We start from the raw sequence: 18,925 nt of genomic DNA on the forward strand, positions 1-18,925 counted from the left end.
GTGTGGTCGTCCCTCGCTCTGCCTGTCTGACTGTTTCTGTCTCGCTGTTCAAAGCCCTCTCCTCTTGTACTCTTTCCATTTTGTTCTCCATCGCCCTCAAGGCAAATTCTTAGAGTCAGTGGGCGTGAGTAACTCGAGACAATAAAAATATCCGATACAATGCATTCAAACCTAAGACTCGCAGATCCATGCTCATAAGGCATGTGTGTGGAAATGTGTCGAAACACGTTACTGGTGCTTAGATAGATAGATACATAAATCGATATATACTTAATTTATCCTAAGGAAATTGTTTTGCCACAGCAGCATTTTGCAGTCAATGTACAAGAAGAACAAAATGTTTTAAAAATAGAATAAAATACAAACAAAATCAAATAAACATTGAAGGTGGGGTAGGTAATTTTGGAGAAACCAGCTCGAGTGCGGTAGAATTTGAAAACACACAGCCGGAAAAAATCTGCCACTTCCTTACAGAGCCCCTCCTCCAACACACACGAACGCGCACATGACCAATGAGGGCACGAGATAAGTTTGTGCACAGATGGAAGGCTGACAGGCAGGTAGGCCATCCAGTTACTTTAGCCGGGCCGGCTCAGATGATTGGTCGTGCTTTTTACAGCGCTACGGCTTCCACAGATGACATTTTTTTATGGATTTTTTGTCAAAGCACTTCAGATATTCATTGCTATCGGGATGTTAAGAGCATTCCATGGAATATAACAAAAAGTGTATCTCGAGCCGGTTTCTCAAACGTACCTACCCCACCTTTAACAATTAAAACAATACATATTCTCAGTGGAAAATACATATATTTAGAAGAGTATCTAGACATAGAATCAATTATACTCTCTAATATACAAATCTACCAAAGGGACAGAACCATATAAACATAGTACTATAAAAACTAATTGAATAAGAATAACGCATTATCGTATCTTAAAAGCAAGTACACACATGACCAAGCACACAGGGCTCAGCTGAATCGTGCCTTTAACATCTTGACCCAAATGGTCTTTGGGTGCCGCGAGCCAAACACAGCGATAGAGAGGTCTGGATGCGTGTACATTAATCGGAGACAAAGGAGCACTTCCCTTCAGGCCGGAACTACTTTCATCTGGTCCCCGTAACACTTTATCATATTATACGACATCCTGCGTCCTATACGACCCGACACCCAGCCATACCTCAGCACCTGACATCCAACAGGGCAATTCTTCACGCCTACATTCAAACCAAACTGCCTTTTCCATCCGGTTATTGAGAGCTGTGTTCTCTCTTGTTAACGGAGAGGGAGATACTGTATACCCTTCAGCCTGACACGCATGTTTATATTTCCCCCAAGGCCATGTAAAGATCGGGATAAGCAGATTTTCAGATCGTGGAAAAAGAGTTCGACTCAGGAAAAAAGCCCCTTATGAAGTCATTGGAAAGCTTATTATCCTCAAAAATACAAATCTGTCAGTACAATAGGAATTATCTAACTGTGTCTCCGAAAAGTGTCAGCTTGATTGTTTCATGTATTTTTCTAAAATACCTTATGAAGAAAGGAAAAGTAAGACATTTAAGGAATTTGCTTATTTGATTTCTGGCTGACAGTTAGATGACAAGATTGTTGTTCTGGTTGATAAAATTGTTTTCAACAGACAAGAGAGCGTTTTCATCTTAAATCTTCTCTTGAAAAGAAAGCATAAATATTTCACAACATGTCTATCGGTTCCTTTGAGGAAATTCAATTTTCCGGTTCAGTCATAAACAAAAAGGACTTAAAAAGGAACTGTTTCGCATTATACCGAGTACAGTTTAGCAAAAATCAAAACATCTCATTTTGAATTTTGTTGTCCTGTCCTAAAATCATCTATATCTATTCGTTGGTGTCTGGAATAAACAACTCTACGGCGCAAACAAGAAGAAAAGGCATTCACCCTCCCTGCCTGTATATATTCCACACACTTAGGAAACCTTTGTGTTAAAGCATCGATAAAGCTGCACATTCATCGCTGTACATGACGTTCGAGTCTCCACGGCTACATCAATATCCTGCTGCTTCTCCTTGTCAGCTGTTTAAAAGCCATCATGGATTTTGAAGGTGCTGCTTCCACACTTCTTCATCTATTGCCCTCATTTCCATTTACATCGGCGCTCGGGCTAAGCTGTCATGTTGGCGACTGGAGGGAAGCACATGGTAACTCCAGGGAAAAGGAATAACAGCGTATAGGCATCGGTGTCAAGGGGTTTCTGATTCCTATCTCTTTTTCTGTGAGGAGCTTTGGGTAAAAGCAGCAGTTACATGAAGGAGATGAAATGTGGATGGAGCTGTTTCTGAAAGGTGATGCTTGACTGCGTTTGCTCATCGTTCTGTCTTTTTACGAATGTGTTATACCTTCTAACACTGCATTAACGCAGGCACACAAACCCCGTCACCCTTCCTCCCCCTGCAGCTAATTTAAGCTGGTCAACAGTCCCATTGCAACATTACTCCCCCTTCTCCCCCTTAAACTTATTCATGGCCTGACAGTGTATACCTCCTTCAGGCATCAGCACACACATGCAAAAATATGTATGCAAGAGCACAACTTATTTACAAAATCACACTGTTCACGTAATGCATCCACCCCCATTTCCTCTCAGCTAATACTAAACACAAAATCCTTCACTTATTAAACAGGCACACACATTACTTCTGCACACGCACACGCACACACACACACACACACACACACACACACACACACACACACAATGGTAATAATAAGTCATATGATACTTGACTCTGCACCAACGGATAACCGGCTTAATTATTTTATTGTAAATACTCAGTAATAAATGCCAGTTCTTACTTAAACTTATTAAATAATTATTCATATGGATCTGAAAGGTAACTAAAGCTGTTTTAAATGCAGTGAAAAGGACATATTTACCTCTGAAATGTGGTTAGTTAATACTCGAGTAGAGTAGTTAAAGGAGCCATATTATGCTTTCCTGTAGTGTGTTATATAGGTTTTGGTGCATGCTCTCTTCTATTGGCTAGCTCCAACACATTGTACGTGATAGGCTAAGGGGGCGGGACATCTCTAAGCGCTTGACCAATCACAACAGAGTCGGCCAGCTAACAAATCAGAGCAGACTAGGGCTCTGGTTTCAGGCAGAGGGTGAAAGAGGTGCTGCAGCACAGGCAGTATGAGAACAATAAATAACTTTTTAGAACATTAAAGTAGAGACACTACATACTGATATACACCTGAACATCAGCAGGAGAGGACTCTTTAAAGTAGAGACACTACATACTGATATACACCTGAACATCAGCAGGAGAGGATAAAGAGTCCTCTCCTGCTGATGTTCAGGTGTATATCAGTATGTAGTGTCNGCAGGGACTCAAATATAGCTGAGGTTCCTTTAATCTACTTAATAGATTGCCTGTTGTTCTTCTGCTATACCATCAACTATAGTATTATTAACAAGTAATTGCTTAATGTTTGACGCTGATAATATTACATATATATTTTATATAGTAGTGTTAAGTAGCAACGTTTTCAGAAAAAAATGTGTCCTCCACGAAAGAAATTAGTCCGAAAATGTAGCTACACCTCATGAAATCCCACATTAAGATACACTTCTCCCATTGCTTTCCCCTCATCACACATATAAGACCTGTTTCTTCCCTACAACACATACATTCTCACGCCTGTTGAATCAAACCCATCTTCCTCTTCTCCCAATCAGTGACATTGTGTGATGAGGTCTAAATCCGGCCTCACCCCTCCCTCTCCATCTCCTTTCCTCCTGTTTCCATCTCATCTCACCTCTGTCCCTCCCACACTCTTTTCCTTCTCCTCATGTCTCCCCCCTCCCTCCCATCTCCCTCCTCTCCTGAGTCCAAGCCCACGATGCTCATCAGTGGCTCCTCATCTCTTTGAAGTCTTTTCTCTCCCCTCTCCCCTCACTAATGGTGCGTTTGAAGTGTCACTCAACTCAAGGGCAACCAACACACACAGCTGGAGAAGAAGGCACTATCTGCTCCGCCATCTATCTGTCAAGAACACGCCGCATCAACTGCAGTCCCACCGTTGGATAAACACTAAGAAATGCATCTGTTGCACAAATCTGCAAAGACGAATACATTGGCAAAACCACCACATCAAATGTTTCCTCTCAGATCAAACTGTTGGATACAGACTGACCGAGAAAAAGACCTATTCCTGTTTAGATTTCAAAGATTGAATCAATCATGTTCGCTAAAAGGGATGTACACGGGAAGGAGGCAGGTCAGATAAGGATTTTTCAGCTTTCTGACAATTGAGAGATGGATTGTAAATCAATATGTGAAGGGCAGTCCAGATGTTTCGAGTCAAGACAGGCATCGAGGAGGCCGGTGTAACAGTGATATCAACAAATGTTCTGTAGGCGTGTGATCAAAAGACCAATCAGTCAAAATGCAAGGAGAAATCAATATCTGGGTCCTTAAAAAAATCTGTGTCTCATTTATTTCAATTCATCTTTTTTGCCTAAAATGTTAAATGTATTTTTTCATTATACAACATGAACACACAACAGAGAGATTCAATAGTTGTCACTCTTGCTGCTGGACCCTCTAGGTTCTAGAAAAAGATCAATATCTTGTTTTTACATTGTGTTTACAGTATATGAGTATGAGGAATAGGGATGTTCTCACACCATTTCAGTCTCTGAAAATCTTTCTATTTTATTATAAATGGAAAGACTTCAAAGCCTAAACTTAATTTTAAAATGGCAAATCACACCCAATTTCAATTGTTCATGTGATCCCATCTGCTCCATATCCAAAGTCTACTTCTATAACGTTCATTTAATTGCACGTTTACAATTGAAGCAGCGCCTGCTCATCAAAGTCCCACTGACTAAAAAGTAGTTTTATTACACTGAGTTATGCCACAGGTAGCATGTTATTGTGTAAAGAATGACACTAACCTCAACAGAAGGCAATCGAATCAATTGTTTTATAAATACTCATGATGGACACATGTTCAGTTAGACTATTATCTCTTCATCTCTCCTCTCTCCAGGCCACGAAGGAGGTGATAGAGCGCGAGGCTCCAGGGATGTCTCTGGCCATGCTGATGGGATCCCTCAACGTCACACCACTAGGCATGCTTTCCAGGTCAGACACACTCTCACATACTTTTTATTTATAATTTACTTGTTTCTTAATCCCTGATGTGAAGAGGCAGCCTCATTGAGATCCAGATTGTATTAATGAAGAGAGACATGGTGCACAAGGTGAAACATGTACTGGACAAGCAGAGACTCAAATATGACTCATGGTACATGCTAATGTCCTTGGACCTGACATTATTTTTTTTATTTTTTTTTATATTTATTTATAGAAGGACCATGCATACAAAAACATTAATCTCAGCAAAGAGAAGAGATGCAATATGCCAGATTATAGCTAATAGCTCATTTCCATCTGTGGTCCTCAGGCACGTTCATAACAATCAATAACAATAATAACATTGCATGATCTCTATCAGTCAAACAATTTTAAAACCTGATTTAAGTACTGCTCAATAAATTAATACATAGTACACTTACATGATCTCGGTCACTCAAATAATTACAAAGCCTGATTTAAATACAGATTACGAACATAATACTTAGTACACTTCAAATACACTTAAATAAAATAAAATATCTAAGATATGACAATACAGTTCAAATAATTAAAAAAAAAAAAAAAACTCAGATTAAAGTGTAATTAATGTTGGCATGACTGGTTGCTTAATATCATTGTTTTTGCACCATGGGAAAACGAGTTAAAATCAGTACGGGTTTTAAGTTCAACTGGAAGAGTATTCCAGTGCTTGATGTCCGTAAACGAAAATGCTGATTGTCCAAAGGCAGTGCGCCTCAGAGGGATGGTTAGATCTGCATTTGATGAAGATCTGGAGTTTCTGCAACTCTGCTCATGGCGAATGACTGTTTTACTACTGGCAGTTATTCCATTAGAGCCTTAAAGTATAGAGTCATAATGCACAGTGTGACTCCCTCCATCTTTTCATGTAAGACAAAACGGAGAGAGAGTTAATTTATCACCTGTGATAAAGTGCAGAACACTGTGATACACTGAATGGAGGCTTTAGGGTGGAAGGAGAGGCATATATCACCATAATCAAGCAGAGCTGTGACACTTTTCTTCCTCTGTATTAGTAAAAAAACGTTCCCCTGTGTTTGTGCGTTGCAGACCTGTGTGTGGTATCCGAGGGAAGACGCTCATCATTAACTTACCAGGAAGCAAGAAAGGCTCCCAGGTAGGAAACGCTGCGAAGAGACGGAACAATATCGCTTTTATCCAGGGTTAGCGGTATTAAGGCGGAAAGATCAGTTGCTGTGCTTGATTTCGTGATGAATATGAATACCCATTTAAGTTGGGGAGTTAATGGGGTCCCCAGTTTGTGGCCCCATGTCAGAGTGTCCTTGAGTCACTAACTACCTGAAGGTGAGGCCATCACTGAGTGAATGAGAGGAAGATCGATCTGGATACGGGCCAAATGCAGTCCATATAGAAAGTGACCATAAAACTCTCCTTTTGGGACAATTTCCGACTGGAAAAGGGCACTCAGTAGAGGACAGAGCTCTGCCAGGTATGTCTCCTTTTCCCGTGCCAAATTAAGAAGAGTTGAATCTCACTCAACTGTCCCTCTTGGCTCCCTCGCAGTCAAGATGGAGGCTCAGATAACAAAAACATGAATAATCATCTCAAATCGTCTCTTGCCTTATTCCATAATAACACATCCAGGATGAAATGTGTATGCTGATTCTCCGGTTCAAAATATGACCGAAGTTGTATATCGATGTCAGTTTTTGATCCACAACAAAAGCCAACATGTGGCCTGCAACAGGTGTAGCTAAGGGTTATTTTTAAGCTAAGCTGATTGCTGGAAATCAATTTAGCTATCGAAGCAGTTGTTGTTCACTGCAACCACGAGAGGTCAAAAACACATGATCTCACATTGTCTAGCAGGGATCACACATTTTGTATTTAAAGTACACTCAGTTAAACGGCTACATTTTGGTTGACCTCTCGTTACAAAATACTCTTTTCAAGGTAAATAAAGTAAAACATTGAGGGATACATAGCAACCAGTGTCTCTGCTGTCGTTAGCTTAGCACTATGACAATAACATGACTCCTTATGCAGTGAACTTTGCGTTAGGCTATAACTAAATCCACATGCAGTCATTATAGGTTTTGGTATTTGTAAGCAGCGTGTGTACAGAATGTGTGTATGGATTTGAAGGTGTGTGACTCTGTGTGTGATAAATCAATGTATGCACAAGCAGCATAGATCTGTGTGTGTGCTCTTTGCCTTTGTTGTTTCATGTGTACATCTCTGTGATGTATTTCTTTACAAAGCTATAGATGCAGAGTGCATGGGTGGGGTTTGTTTTCCTGAGTGTGAGCATGTTTTTGTATGGTAATGTGTGTGTGTGTGTGTGTGTGTGTGTGTGTGTGTGTGTGTGTGTGTGTGTGTGTGTGTGTGTGTGTGTGTGTGTCCACGTCCACCCACTGCTGTCTCCGTGTCCCCTCCATCTGTCTCCCCCTCTGCCGCGCTGACCTACACATCTGTCTCTGTCTCGTTATGCGCTCGCTTCTCGTGATCGATTTTAGTATTTATTTTAATCAATTACGCCACCTCTCCCCCATCTGCTGCCATATTAGTGTCTCCCTCATCAACCCCCAGTTAAAGTTAACGGCACAAGCCTCCCATTGCAGGCTTTTATTACGATGATCTCCTGTCATAAAGCTAACGGTAAAGTCCAGCTGAGCCAGCCGGCCTCACTGCATGTCAGAGGGTCCGCTGGGCTTCTTATGGCTTCATGTTACGTCTCTTTGGACACATTTACACTGCATGTACAACTAACTTTATATCATTTGTTGTCATGATAGTGTTGAGTTCAATTACAGATTTGTAGTCTTTTGGCATTTAGCATATGTGGTTGTCTGCATTGTGTCCATATTGTGATGAGATATCAGTTTATATAAGCAGATGTGGTGAGGATGAGGATACTCAGATGCTGTGGTCTGGATATTGAACTGGCTTGATTTGGAATTGAAGGGTGTCATGAATACAGGATTTAGAAGACTTTTGAATGGGTACTAAATGATTTTGTCTAGAACTTTTATAAAGTGTTGAGACATACACATTTTAAAACGATTGGTCAAATTATAGCAGCCATGGGAGAGGTAATCTGAGTCTGGCTAAAGCTTTATAAAATCTTGATCCTACATTTCCCATAATGCAACTCAGTGGCGTATTATGTTAAGCTCTCCCTGCGTACATCTTTCAAACTACACGCCCAAACATCGTAACGCAGACTTTCTGTTTAAGATGTCAAACTTCAAGCCCAATCTGAGATAACCCTCATGACTTTACCAAAGTTATTTTCCCAGGCATTAAAAACCTTCCTTAAGAATTCTTATATACTTAATAAAGCAGTGTATAACTTTTTGTATTGACTCATTCCTCTCAGGTAGGGGGAGTGCATCTTGGTAGTGTTGCAGTCTCCAAAAATGGAAATCACTTTCACGTTTGATTTCAATTAAAAGAAATACTTCAGATTTGTTTTCCCTTTTCTCCACATTGAGGGTCCCAGATGCACAGTAAGGGCTCCATGACTTTGACAATTCTTTGCTTCTTGCTATTTTAATGGTCTATAAATCCAAGAGTGTCCCGCATGTCCCCCTGTTGAACTGGAGAAGGGTTGAAGATGTCCTTTCTCACTCTTATCTTTTATTTCCTCCTGTTCTTTTTTCTGTTTTGCTTTTTATTCTTCACTTTTTATTCCTCTCTCTTTCCCTCTGTCTTTCACTCTTTCTCTCTCCGTCTCTCATCCTCTCGTCATCTCCTGCCTCCACCCCCCCTCTCTCTCCATCCTTCTCTCTGGTTTGTGTTTCTCATCCGTTGGCAGTATATCCAGGGATTCTGCTCTTTAGTGTTCTTGACAGTTTCTCTCCTCCAGGACAAAACAGAATAAGAGCAGAAGAAAAAAAATCAACCTGACGTATACCTTAAAAAAAAGAAGAAGAAAATTCCCGGCACGCAATGAAAGCACAAACCGGGAAAGGAGGAATGTCTCCAGGCTCTTGACACCATCCTCACTCAGCCCGGCCTTCTTATCCAAAAATGCTCAGATGTGTGCTTCAAAGACAACAAGAAGAAGCATGAAAAGTCTGCGGTGTGGATTGGGATCTGTATGTGTGAGAGTGTATGCGGGGGTTCGGGGGGGAAAGGTTAGCTCGCGGCTACACAGCAGGCCTGCCTGGCTCGTGGTCAACCACTGAGATTACCATTTCATCTCTGAGAAATCCTCATTTTTTCATGCACAGTGGCAAGGCATGCTTCTCCAGTCATGCATGCATCCTAGTGTTGATATATGGGATTTAATATTCAGTCAAATCAAGGTTAACATGGTCATATTTAATCAAGCCTGTGATATGCACACGTGAAATGGGATGTGAAGTGGAGAGGTTGCTCCGAAAGCCCGTTCGCAGCCAGCGTGGATACTGTAAAGTGTGGGGGCGATTAATAATATATCTTCTCAATGCTTAAAATACACAGGAAGATAAATAATTTCAGCTCTTGTCTTGGGAGTGAGGAGAATGGAGCATTTAGCATAGCCGAGGAGCCCACAGGCACACTGACACACAGAGAGACACCGGAGAGGGGAAACTGGAGGTGGGGGGGGGGGAGCACAGGCTAGTATACATGTGGCCAGAAGGAGGCGCTGTGACCTGCAGAGGAGGGGAGCAAATCTCTGCTTCTAGGCCGGGTCACACGTACTGAACAGATGACAGTATTCCTGGTTTCAGAAGTGTACTGTCAAATCTCAAATTACTTAACTGCAGATTGGCCAGCCTTTAGTTTGAATCAGGCTTATAAGAGACAGACCTTTATTTCTAAGTTCCCGTGTACTTTAGCATACTTCGTCGTATTATTTGCCTTTTTTTTTGTTTGCTTTGGATTCTGTTCCCGGTCAATGTAAACTCAACACTTAACTTGTTGCCTTGGTAACTTCTGGAAATTCTACACTTCCACATCACTAATTCCATCAGAGTAATGTCATTTGAGGCACGTACTATTGTCTCTAGAACCCTAAATAGGTTTGTACTCTCATTATTTCTAATTCTTCAGTTCTACTTTGCTTTTAAGATGTTTTTGTGCAGCTCTCAGGTCATAAACTGTCCTTTTTCTTTTAGGCCTCTATTGTAACTTCATCAACAGGAAAACACATCACACTGATTCTCTTCTCTAATGTACTGGAGAAGAGTTGTGAGAGGTTTGATGTGAGACACCTGTGGGAAGTTTGAGTTTTGTTGACAGTAGCTTGAAGTAGATTTGAAGATTTGAGAGAAAACAACAATGTTTTATAAAAATATACATTGTGTTTAATGTAACAACCATAGACTGTTCATATAAAGAAAATAACACCATCTTTCTGCCTGATGTTGTCTGAGACTTCCATTATTTGATTATCTACTTAAAAAAACTGTAAACTTTTTTTACTCGTCCAGGAATGCTTCCAGTTCATCCTGCCGGCGCTGCCGCACGCCATCGACCTCCTGCGGGACGCAGTGGTGAAGGTTAAGGAGGCGGCGGACGAGCTGGAGGACCTGCCATCGCCCCCTCCACCCCTCTCGCCGCCACCCAACAGTTCGCCCTGCTGCCAGACGGAGGACAAAGGCGTGCAGTGCGAGGAAGAGGATGAGGAGAAGAAGGACAGTGGTGTGGCGTCCACCGAGGACAGCTCCTCCTCGGCAATCACCGCCGCATCGATCGCCGCCAAGGTACCAGCGGAGGAGAGGAGGAGAAGGGAGGGGAGGAGTTACTGTTTCAATGTTCACCTGACTCCATCTGCTTCATCATCATCTATTCACACATGTCATTCATACAAGCATGTGTTGAAGGTGCTGTGTGTAGCATTTTAACTACAATAAGTCACTACCAAAATAATTCAAAAGAGGGTCACACTAAAAACACTTATAGCATGAACAGAACAGCTTATATAACATATACAGTTTGGATTTTACAAGAAAGCTACTTTACAAAACCAGGCAAGAAAAAGGTGTTTTGTGTGTCTATGGCAGACGATAGAGGACCCAAAGGAAAGAGGAAGACAACAAATGATTGTTATTGCAGTGAAATACTGAAGTCATGAGTACCAGAATCTTTGAAAGGCAACAATGGTGATCTTAAAGGGATAGCAAAGATTTGTTAACTTGTTATGAGTGAGATTAGTTTTCGGTAGTTCAGATATATGTTGATGATAACATAACATTCAGATAAGGCAGTGTGTAATACCTCTGATTTTCATTTATTCCTCTAGTATTTATTTTCAAGCATATATACATAATTGATGCTGGGCCAGGCTACTTAAAAAGCTGTCATGTCAAAATGTTTACGATAACTCTGAACATGACATTGATGTGGAAAAATGCTACAGATAACACCTTTTTAGATGATAGATTTACTGTTTTTCAACTCTTATTAAAATGTGTCTGCTGCGGCTTCCATCTTAAGTTTGGTCCTTCACACCTTTAAAATCTACGATTAATCTCTTTAATCAACATTTATAATTTCTCCAATAAAAAAAAGTTAAGAGGCTGGAGACTGAATCTGCTCCTGCGCCTCTTCACTAAATTAGTCGAGCGTCAAGAGATCAAAACTCATCTTTATCAACTTCTTAAGTCAAACATTTAAAAGTCTACCACCAGGAATTTGCTATAAATGGCCAACAAAGTGTAAATGTGAATCCTTGATAATTAAGTTTAAAATATGGGCTGTGACGTTTTCATTAAGGAGTGTACCAGTTTAGGGGAGCAGTCAAATTATTAATACAACTTCCATTTTTCTATTAAACCCGTCATTAACAGCCAACAGCTACAGTAATAAGAGCAACGTACAAAAAACATGAACATGGTTTAACATATTGAGTTGAAAAACAGTCAATATTTTCCTAACATTAGTTTGTCATGTATCTCTGTATTTCATATATCACGACGTCTGTCTCATCATACATCTGTGTGTGTGTGTGTGTGTGTATGTGTGTGTGTGTGTGTGTGTGGGTGTGTGTGTTTATCATGTGTGTCTACTCTGTGCAGTCACATGTAACATCAGGTATCTCTTCATACCCATCATCCTATCCTACCTGCCCTGTCTGCAGCCCGGACCCTGCTCTGTTGTCACGGTAACATGCCACTTCATTGTCCAGTCACAGAAGGATGTTGGTAAGACTCCGCCCCCCGATATCTCATCATATGTCATCATCATGTCACATTTATTAAGTCATTTGTCTTTCATCTACACATTAGACGTGTTTAATATGTGTCCTCTCGGCTGGTTTTTGTGTCTGTTTATAGTTTGTAGCGTCTTGAAAATAATATATATATTTATGTGTAAATGGATCTTGAATATCAGTGTGTGTGTGCAGCTGTGTGTTTATGGTGTTCATATGCATGTGTGTCTGCCTACGTTTGTGTGTGTGACCTCAGATCCCAGACTCCATTATCTCGCGGGGTGTGCAGGTGTTGCCCAGGGATACGGCGTCGCTCAGCACCACGCCCTCGGAGTCGCCCCGCGCCCAGGCCACGTCCCGCCTCTCGACCGCTTCCTGTCCCACACCCAAAGTGAGTACGCATACAGTAAAAACACACTCACACACACATGTAGACAAACATAAATGTATCATGGATGAACTTGTATCCTTGTGAGGACTTTAAATTGACAATATTCACTTCTAGGGCTGTCCTCGACCACAGAAATTCCACTTACGCTTAATCGAATTTGATTAATAATCGATTCGTTGACTGTAGAACTGGGTTTCTTCAAATAATCATGCATGAACGCCACTTTAAATCTTGTTTTTTGACTAGACATGTGCTCATATTTTGGGGGAAATTAGTCGTCCAACATTAAAACTAATTGACAAAATAAATCTAAGTCGACTTTAACAACCAATCAGGAAACTAATCAGCTAAGATGTGGTAGCCCTATTTATTCCCCTGATGAACTCCATCCTCAACACACAGTTTTAATGACTCTGAAATAGTGGTACCAAACGTGATTGAAATAAATCTGCTGGGTTGTGAGAAGGATGAACTTTGCTGCGTAAGATTCAGTTAGATTTACTGCCATTTAAACTACCTATGCGTGTTTTTGTGTTGTACTTTTCAGATTTAAACCTCAAACTAACCCTTAATCTGATCCTAATTTAAAAACTTAAATCTAAGACCTCATTGAAACCAAGGGACAAAAAAGAGCTCATCGTGACTCTAGAATTTTAACAGGTTTTTGTGAGGAACAAACACGCATACTTCATTTGCTCTCACACACACACACACGCACGCACGCACACACACGCACACACACACACACACACACACACACACACACACACACACAGCCTTCTGAGACTATGTTCCTGTCTGCTCAGCCCTACTGTTTGTCTCCCACAGCTCAACTGCCTTTTCCTCCACAGACCCTGGTTATTGTAGCTATGCTGTTTACTATTTTGTGTACAAATATTTATAGTTTATTGTGGAATCTCTGTTACACCTAAAAGATGAAGATTCTGATTGTGACTCATTATTTGATTTCCGTTATTTTGGGAGGAACTTTTCTTTTTTCTCTTACCTTTTGTTTCTACCGCATTTTGCTTGGCTAAAATGTGTTTTTAATTTGTTTACGACTTCATATTAGTTAGTTTAATTCATTCCTGCAGTACCTGTACACTTCAAAAAGTCTCAAACACGCACGTGCACAGCAGTGTTTCTTTCCACTTTCTTTCAAAATGTGTGTTTTGTGTGTGTGTCAATGTGTTTTAAATGTAAACCCCCTGTTGTTTGTTTGTGTGAGTGTGTGTTGATGGAGACAGCAGGTTGTGGTTCTCATGCTTGGATGCGATGCTTACATAATTATCCCCCAGGTTTATTACAATACATTGCAGTTTTTTGTAACTATAGACCCTCAGTCTGCTTTGTCTGTCCTCTTACTCGTGGGATATTTCAACATTTTGGCCAGTAAAACATTTTTATTGATATTCCTAGTGCTCATTTTCTACCTCCATGTGGACAGCTCTCAGGTTAGTTTGGGGCTCTTGGTGCCACTTGTTTCTTATGAGGATTGCTAACTTGTTTTCTGTTTTAGTGACACAACTCTCAATGAAGAAAGCAACACATTGTAATGTGACATGTCCAAGTATCCTGCTATGAGTTCACAGCTCTCTCCTGCAGGTTTTTAAAAACCTCTCTCTCTCTCTCTCTCACACCTCCTCTGTCAATGTCACGTCTCCATGTGTCTCCCGTACAGCAGGCAGGTGCTATGGGAACAGATGAGGGGGTTGCCATGGGAACAGGGATGGGATGTTAGTGGAGGAGGGAGGGCGGGTGCAAAGCAGGGTCACAAGACAGAGGAAGTAGTTAGAGGAGATCGCTCTTTCTGTTTGGGGTGTGAAGAGCGATGAGAGGTCAGCGCTTGAGGGACGGTTTAACCCCCAGGAACTTATTCTCACAAAGTTTGTTGGAAATGTAGACATTTAAATGTGGATATGGAGTTCAGTCGTATGTAAAAGCAATCAGTCAAGGGGTGGAGAGCTGAACAGTAAGTAATGAGACGGCACAGAGAGTACAGAAAGGGTTTTTGTAAGACTTGAACCCGCTGGTGTGTCATTAAAAGTCCTTGTACAACAGAGTTACACTATTATGCATTACTACTTTATATCTTATCGACGGGTTTATTTAATTCGGTGCTAGGTCTTGGTTCCACTCCTCGCTTTCCTCAGTTACCTGGCCCACGTTGTTGACCTATGCCACTGCTCTCCTGTGTTTCTGACCTCAGCAGAGCTCCATAGTGTTGGTCTGTAAATAATTGGACAGTGGGGAGCTTTATCTCTGCTGCTGATGTCACAATGCAGCAGCTACTAGCTCCACTGATTCAGGAAGTCCACATTACGCATTACCTTGCCCCAACATAAAAATGCACACTCACAGCTGTCTCTTCGTTAATGAACCTTTTCGAAAGCATCGCTACCCTGTCACGATCAGAAGCCACCCACATCAGTCAGCATTTGTGTGTGACATGCGTGTCTTTTGGGTTGCTAACAGGCAGCTAATGGCTTTCCTAGGTTTAGTTTTGAGCTTGTTTGGATGCTCTCACAGGCTGTTTCCCAGCGACAAGCAGCCATATGTTCTTTGAAATTCCCACGTTGCAAGCGGCTGTTGACAGTATGTACACAATGTCCCCGGAGCCAGTGCCAGAATGGCTCTGTTCACTGATGCATTTCATGTGCCACTGTGCTGTATTACTTTCTTAGCTGGGTCTTGTTGGCAGCGCTGTGTGGCTTTGAGAGTAGAACGTATGAATGGAGGAGGTCTTAATCTCGCCACCGCCGGAGCTGCTGCGGTTTCCGTTTCCATGAAGCAAGGAAACGTCGGATAAATACAAGCGTAAATACACATAGTTTGTGTATCTGCAATTTAACTCATGTAGCATTTGTGAAGAAACAGGACTCTGTGTTTGTACATTTGGCACATGACACAATTATATATGCACAGAGGCTTTTCATTTGTATGCAAAAGCAGAAATATTGTGTGAACATGTGTACAGCACTGAGGAGCGCACACTCACAACTGATGTCCAAGCCTATCTGTGTGGGAAAACACACAACACAAACACACACAAAGAGTAAATGTGGACAACCTTAAGGGCGAAAGAGAAAGTGTCCCACTCTGAGATGTGGCGCGCACACACACACACACACACACACACACACACACACACACACACACACACACACACACACACACACACACAGCCCACAAATGCAAGCGGGTACAAAAGGATTACAAACTGAACAGCTCTACAAACATTCATGTAACCACATTTTCTTTCTCTGTCACACTGTCTCTTACTCTTGTGGACACACACACACACACACACACACACACACACACACACACACACACACACACACACACACACACACACACACACACACACACAGGCATAAGACACAGGGATGTTAGTTGTACCCTTCCACTCTTGTGAGCATTTAGTACAGTTATGTAATGGTGTGCTTGGATTAATGAAGCATATGCAAGATGGGGCTTTGACTCAGAGGATGGTTGTGTGTGTGTGTGTGTGTGTGTGTGTGTGTGTGTGTGTGTGTGTGTGTGTGTGTGTGTGTGTGTGTGTGTGTGTCCTGTTCCTTTTATAGCTAGAGATGGTTAGAATTTTTATGTGAATTCATCTGCTGAGACACAACCACTAAAATACTCCTGCCTTAGTTGGGTGTATATTATAGGATGCTTATCTTACGATCTTAAAACTACTTGCACTTTAAAGAAATACAGGTTTATTTGAAGGTTTCACAAGCCAAACGGATCATGAACCGTTACATTATCCTATGCAGTTTGCTACAACAGCAACAGGGATTTCTTGCAACTCATTTCTGTTTTAATTTTCAAAGTTGCAATGTACTTAAAGGAACGTTTTTTTAGCAATCTCTTTAAGATTTGTACTATTTGTTCTGGTCGATATTCTTCTTGTAGCAGTCAACGTTTCCTCAATTAATACAATGGAGTAGTACAAATGTTATGACCAATACTCATCATGACAACTATGATGACAGTTTGACTGATTGTACCTTTTTTCAAGACTATTCTTCATGTAAATATTCAGACATTACGATATTGTTGCCATGGAAGAAACATATCTTCTTACGCAGTTTCACTTATTAAATTGCCTTTACCTGTCTGTTGATAATAAGTCAATATGGGACCATGCAAATTAAGTTTTACCTAATTCTCTGCGTGCATATCAGATCTATAATAAGGAATGCTGCTCTTTTTATCTACTCGCCCCTCTCCATCAGAGCTTTCACCTTGATGCCTCTGCAGGCGCGACCAGTATATATGCTCTGCGTGTTGTATACTGTTCCAAACATCCCATCAACTTGACCGATATTGACGTTTATTTTGATTAAAGTATTCATTGCTCTCGCTCTCCCATGATGCCTTTGCACAAAGTCTTTCAGGTGCTGGCTGTGCACCTAGAGGACACTGCCTTACTCAGCTTTGGTGCTGTAGCTTTTCCTTTGATTAATGGCTTGATGTATGGCTTTGGAGCCAAGGCCAAGGCTTATGGAAATCAACCCATCCTTCTTCACTGAAATGTGGGAAATGAGTCACAGTGCAGTAGTGCAACTCAGCACAAGCCACTTCCATGACCTTCACCATGGACCTATTGCCATTCTGGTCACTGCTTCAAGCCAAAACAACAACATGTCATCATCACATGTGTGCAAACAGGCAAGCTGGAAAATACAAGCAGTTACCGGTTTGTTTGCTGAATAGAATTGTCCTTTTAAATATTAAATTACTATTTGCTACTAATGTAGTGTTTTTCAGTGAGAGAAAAACACAAGAAAAAACTGTCTTAAAAAGATTGTCAACATTTTTCAAGTTAAAGGTGGGGTAGGTAATTTTGGAGAAACCAGCTCGAGCGCGCTAGAATTTGAAAATACACAGCCGGAAAAAATCTGCCACTTCCTTACAGAGCCCCTCCTCCAACACACACGAACCCGCACATGACCAATGAGGGCACGAGATAAGTTTGTGCACAGATGGAAGGCTGACAGGCAGGTAGGCCATCCAGTTACCTTAGCCGGGCCGGCTAAAATGATTGGTCGTGCTTTTTACAGTACCACGGCGTCCACAGCTGCACTTCAGATATTCATTGCTATCGGGATGTTAAGAGCATTCCATGGAATATAACAAAAAGTGTATCTCGAGCCGGTTTCTCAAACTTACCTACCCCACATTTAACTGCCAGGTATTTTTTCAATAAATCCATTTCCTAGTCTATATAATTTAAGAAAATTGTAAAACAAAAGCAAACATGAACACAAGGACTGAGGAAAAAGCAGCAAATTCTTACATTTGGGTATTTGCAACTAGCAGATATTTGGCATTGAGCTTAATATGACTATAACAATACTAAACAAGCCTCATTCTTAACTAATTGATTGTTTGACAAACCATTACAGCACTACTACACTAAACTAGATTATGGAAACAATCACAGTTTGTTAGTTTGTAGATTCACCGTGGTCACAGTCACAAGTACATGCTTGGCTTTCAGAGCATTTTCTCTCCTTTGCAGGATTTTCACAGCACTCATATGAAACGTGATAGTCATGGTGTGTGAATGGCACATGCTGTTTGGGCCCAGCCCTGATCTGTACGCAGATCACAGAACCATCACTTGTAAATGAGTAGTGACAGAGGATCATTGAAAGGGTGAAGAGATCCCACAGAGGGAGATGAATGATTTATGCCTGAGCTGCACACGTAAGCACCGCTCCAATGTCAAATCAGCCGTCTGTGGTGTGACGGATCAATGATCTACTGCCAGCTGCTCTTCAGGAGACATGAGTCCGTACTTCCATAACTGTCAGAGATCTACAGTAGAAAGTGTGTGTCAATAATATACAGTAGAAAGTAGGGCTGCACGATATTAGAAAAAAAATGACATTGCCATTATTTTTTTCCCCTGCGATATATATTGCGCTTTTTTTTTAACTATATTTAACCGGATGAAGGATTTCAGTCACGGACGTCTGGATCTTAACTGGTAGACTCATCATACCTTAAGTCAGTGGTTACTCAAACTTTTTTCTGTCAGGCCCCCCCCTTTGGAGAAAAAAATAAGTCGGGCCCCCCCAACACAAATAGTCAGGCTCAGTGGTGGCGCCAGAGATTTATTTTGGGGGTGCTGTGGAGTAGCTTGACGTTTCATAGAGGGTGCTCAAACATTTAGGGTTTCCCATTAATGTACCGGGCGCTACAGTGGAATTTTCTACTGCAACAATCCCCACACATATACTGTACA

At 41.3% G+C, this 18,925-nt stretch overlaps 2 protein-coding genes across 7 annotated transcripts in view; both read right to left on the bottom strand.

Moving 5' to 3' along the window:
* gphnb (gephyrin b) overlaps nucleotides 1–10,476 on the bottom strand; it is a 40,482-nt gene extending 30,006 nt beyond the window's left edge. For all 6 annotated transcript variants that reach the window (XM_010776515.1, XM_010776514.1, XM_010776513.1 and 3 more), the window contains exon 1: nucleotides 10,469–10,476. In XM_010776515.1, coding sequence (XP_010774817.1) covers nucleotides 10,469–10,471 — 3 coding nt within the window. In that variant the 5' untranslated portion in view covers nucleotides 10,472–10,476. The remainder of the gene's footprint in view (nucleotides 1–10,468) is intronic.
* A 2,048-nt stretch (nucleotides 10,477–12,524) lies between these two features.
* LOC104950079 (gephyrin-like) overlaps nucleotides 12,525–18,925 on the bottom strand; it is a 35,247-nt gene continuing 28,846 nt past the window's right edge. The window contains exon 5 of the mRNA XM_010776532.1: nucleotides 12,525–12,647. Coding sequence (XP_010774834.1) covers nucleotides 12,525–12,647 — 123 coding nt within the window. The remainder of the gene's footprint in view (nucleotides 12,648–18,925) is intronic.

The sequence above is a fragment of the Notothenia coriiceps genome, unplaced genomic scaffold, assembly GCF_000735185.1.
Source record: "Notothenia coriiceps isolate Sejong01 unplaced genomic scaffold, NC01 NC01_scaffold00017070, whole genome shotgun sequence".
NCBI lineage: Eukaryota > Metazoa > Chordata > Actinopteri > Perciformes > Nototheniidae > Notothenia > Notothenia coriiceps.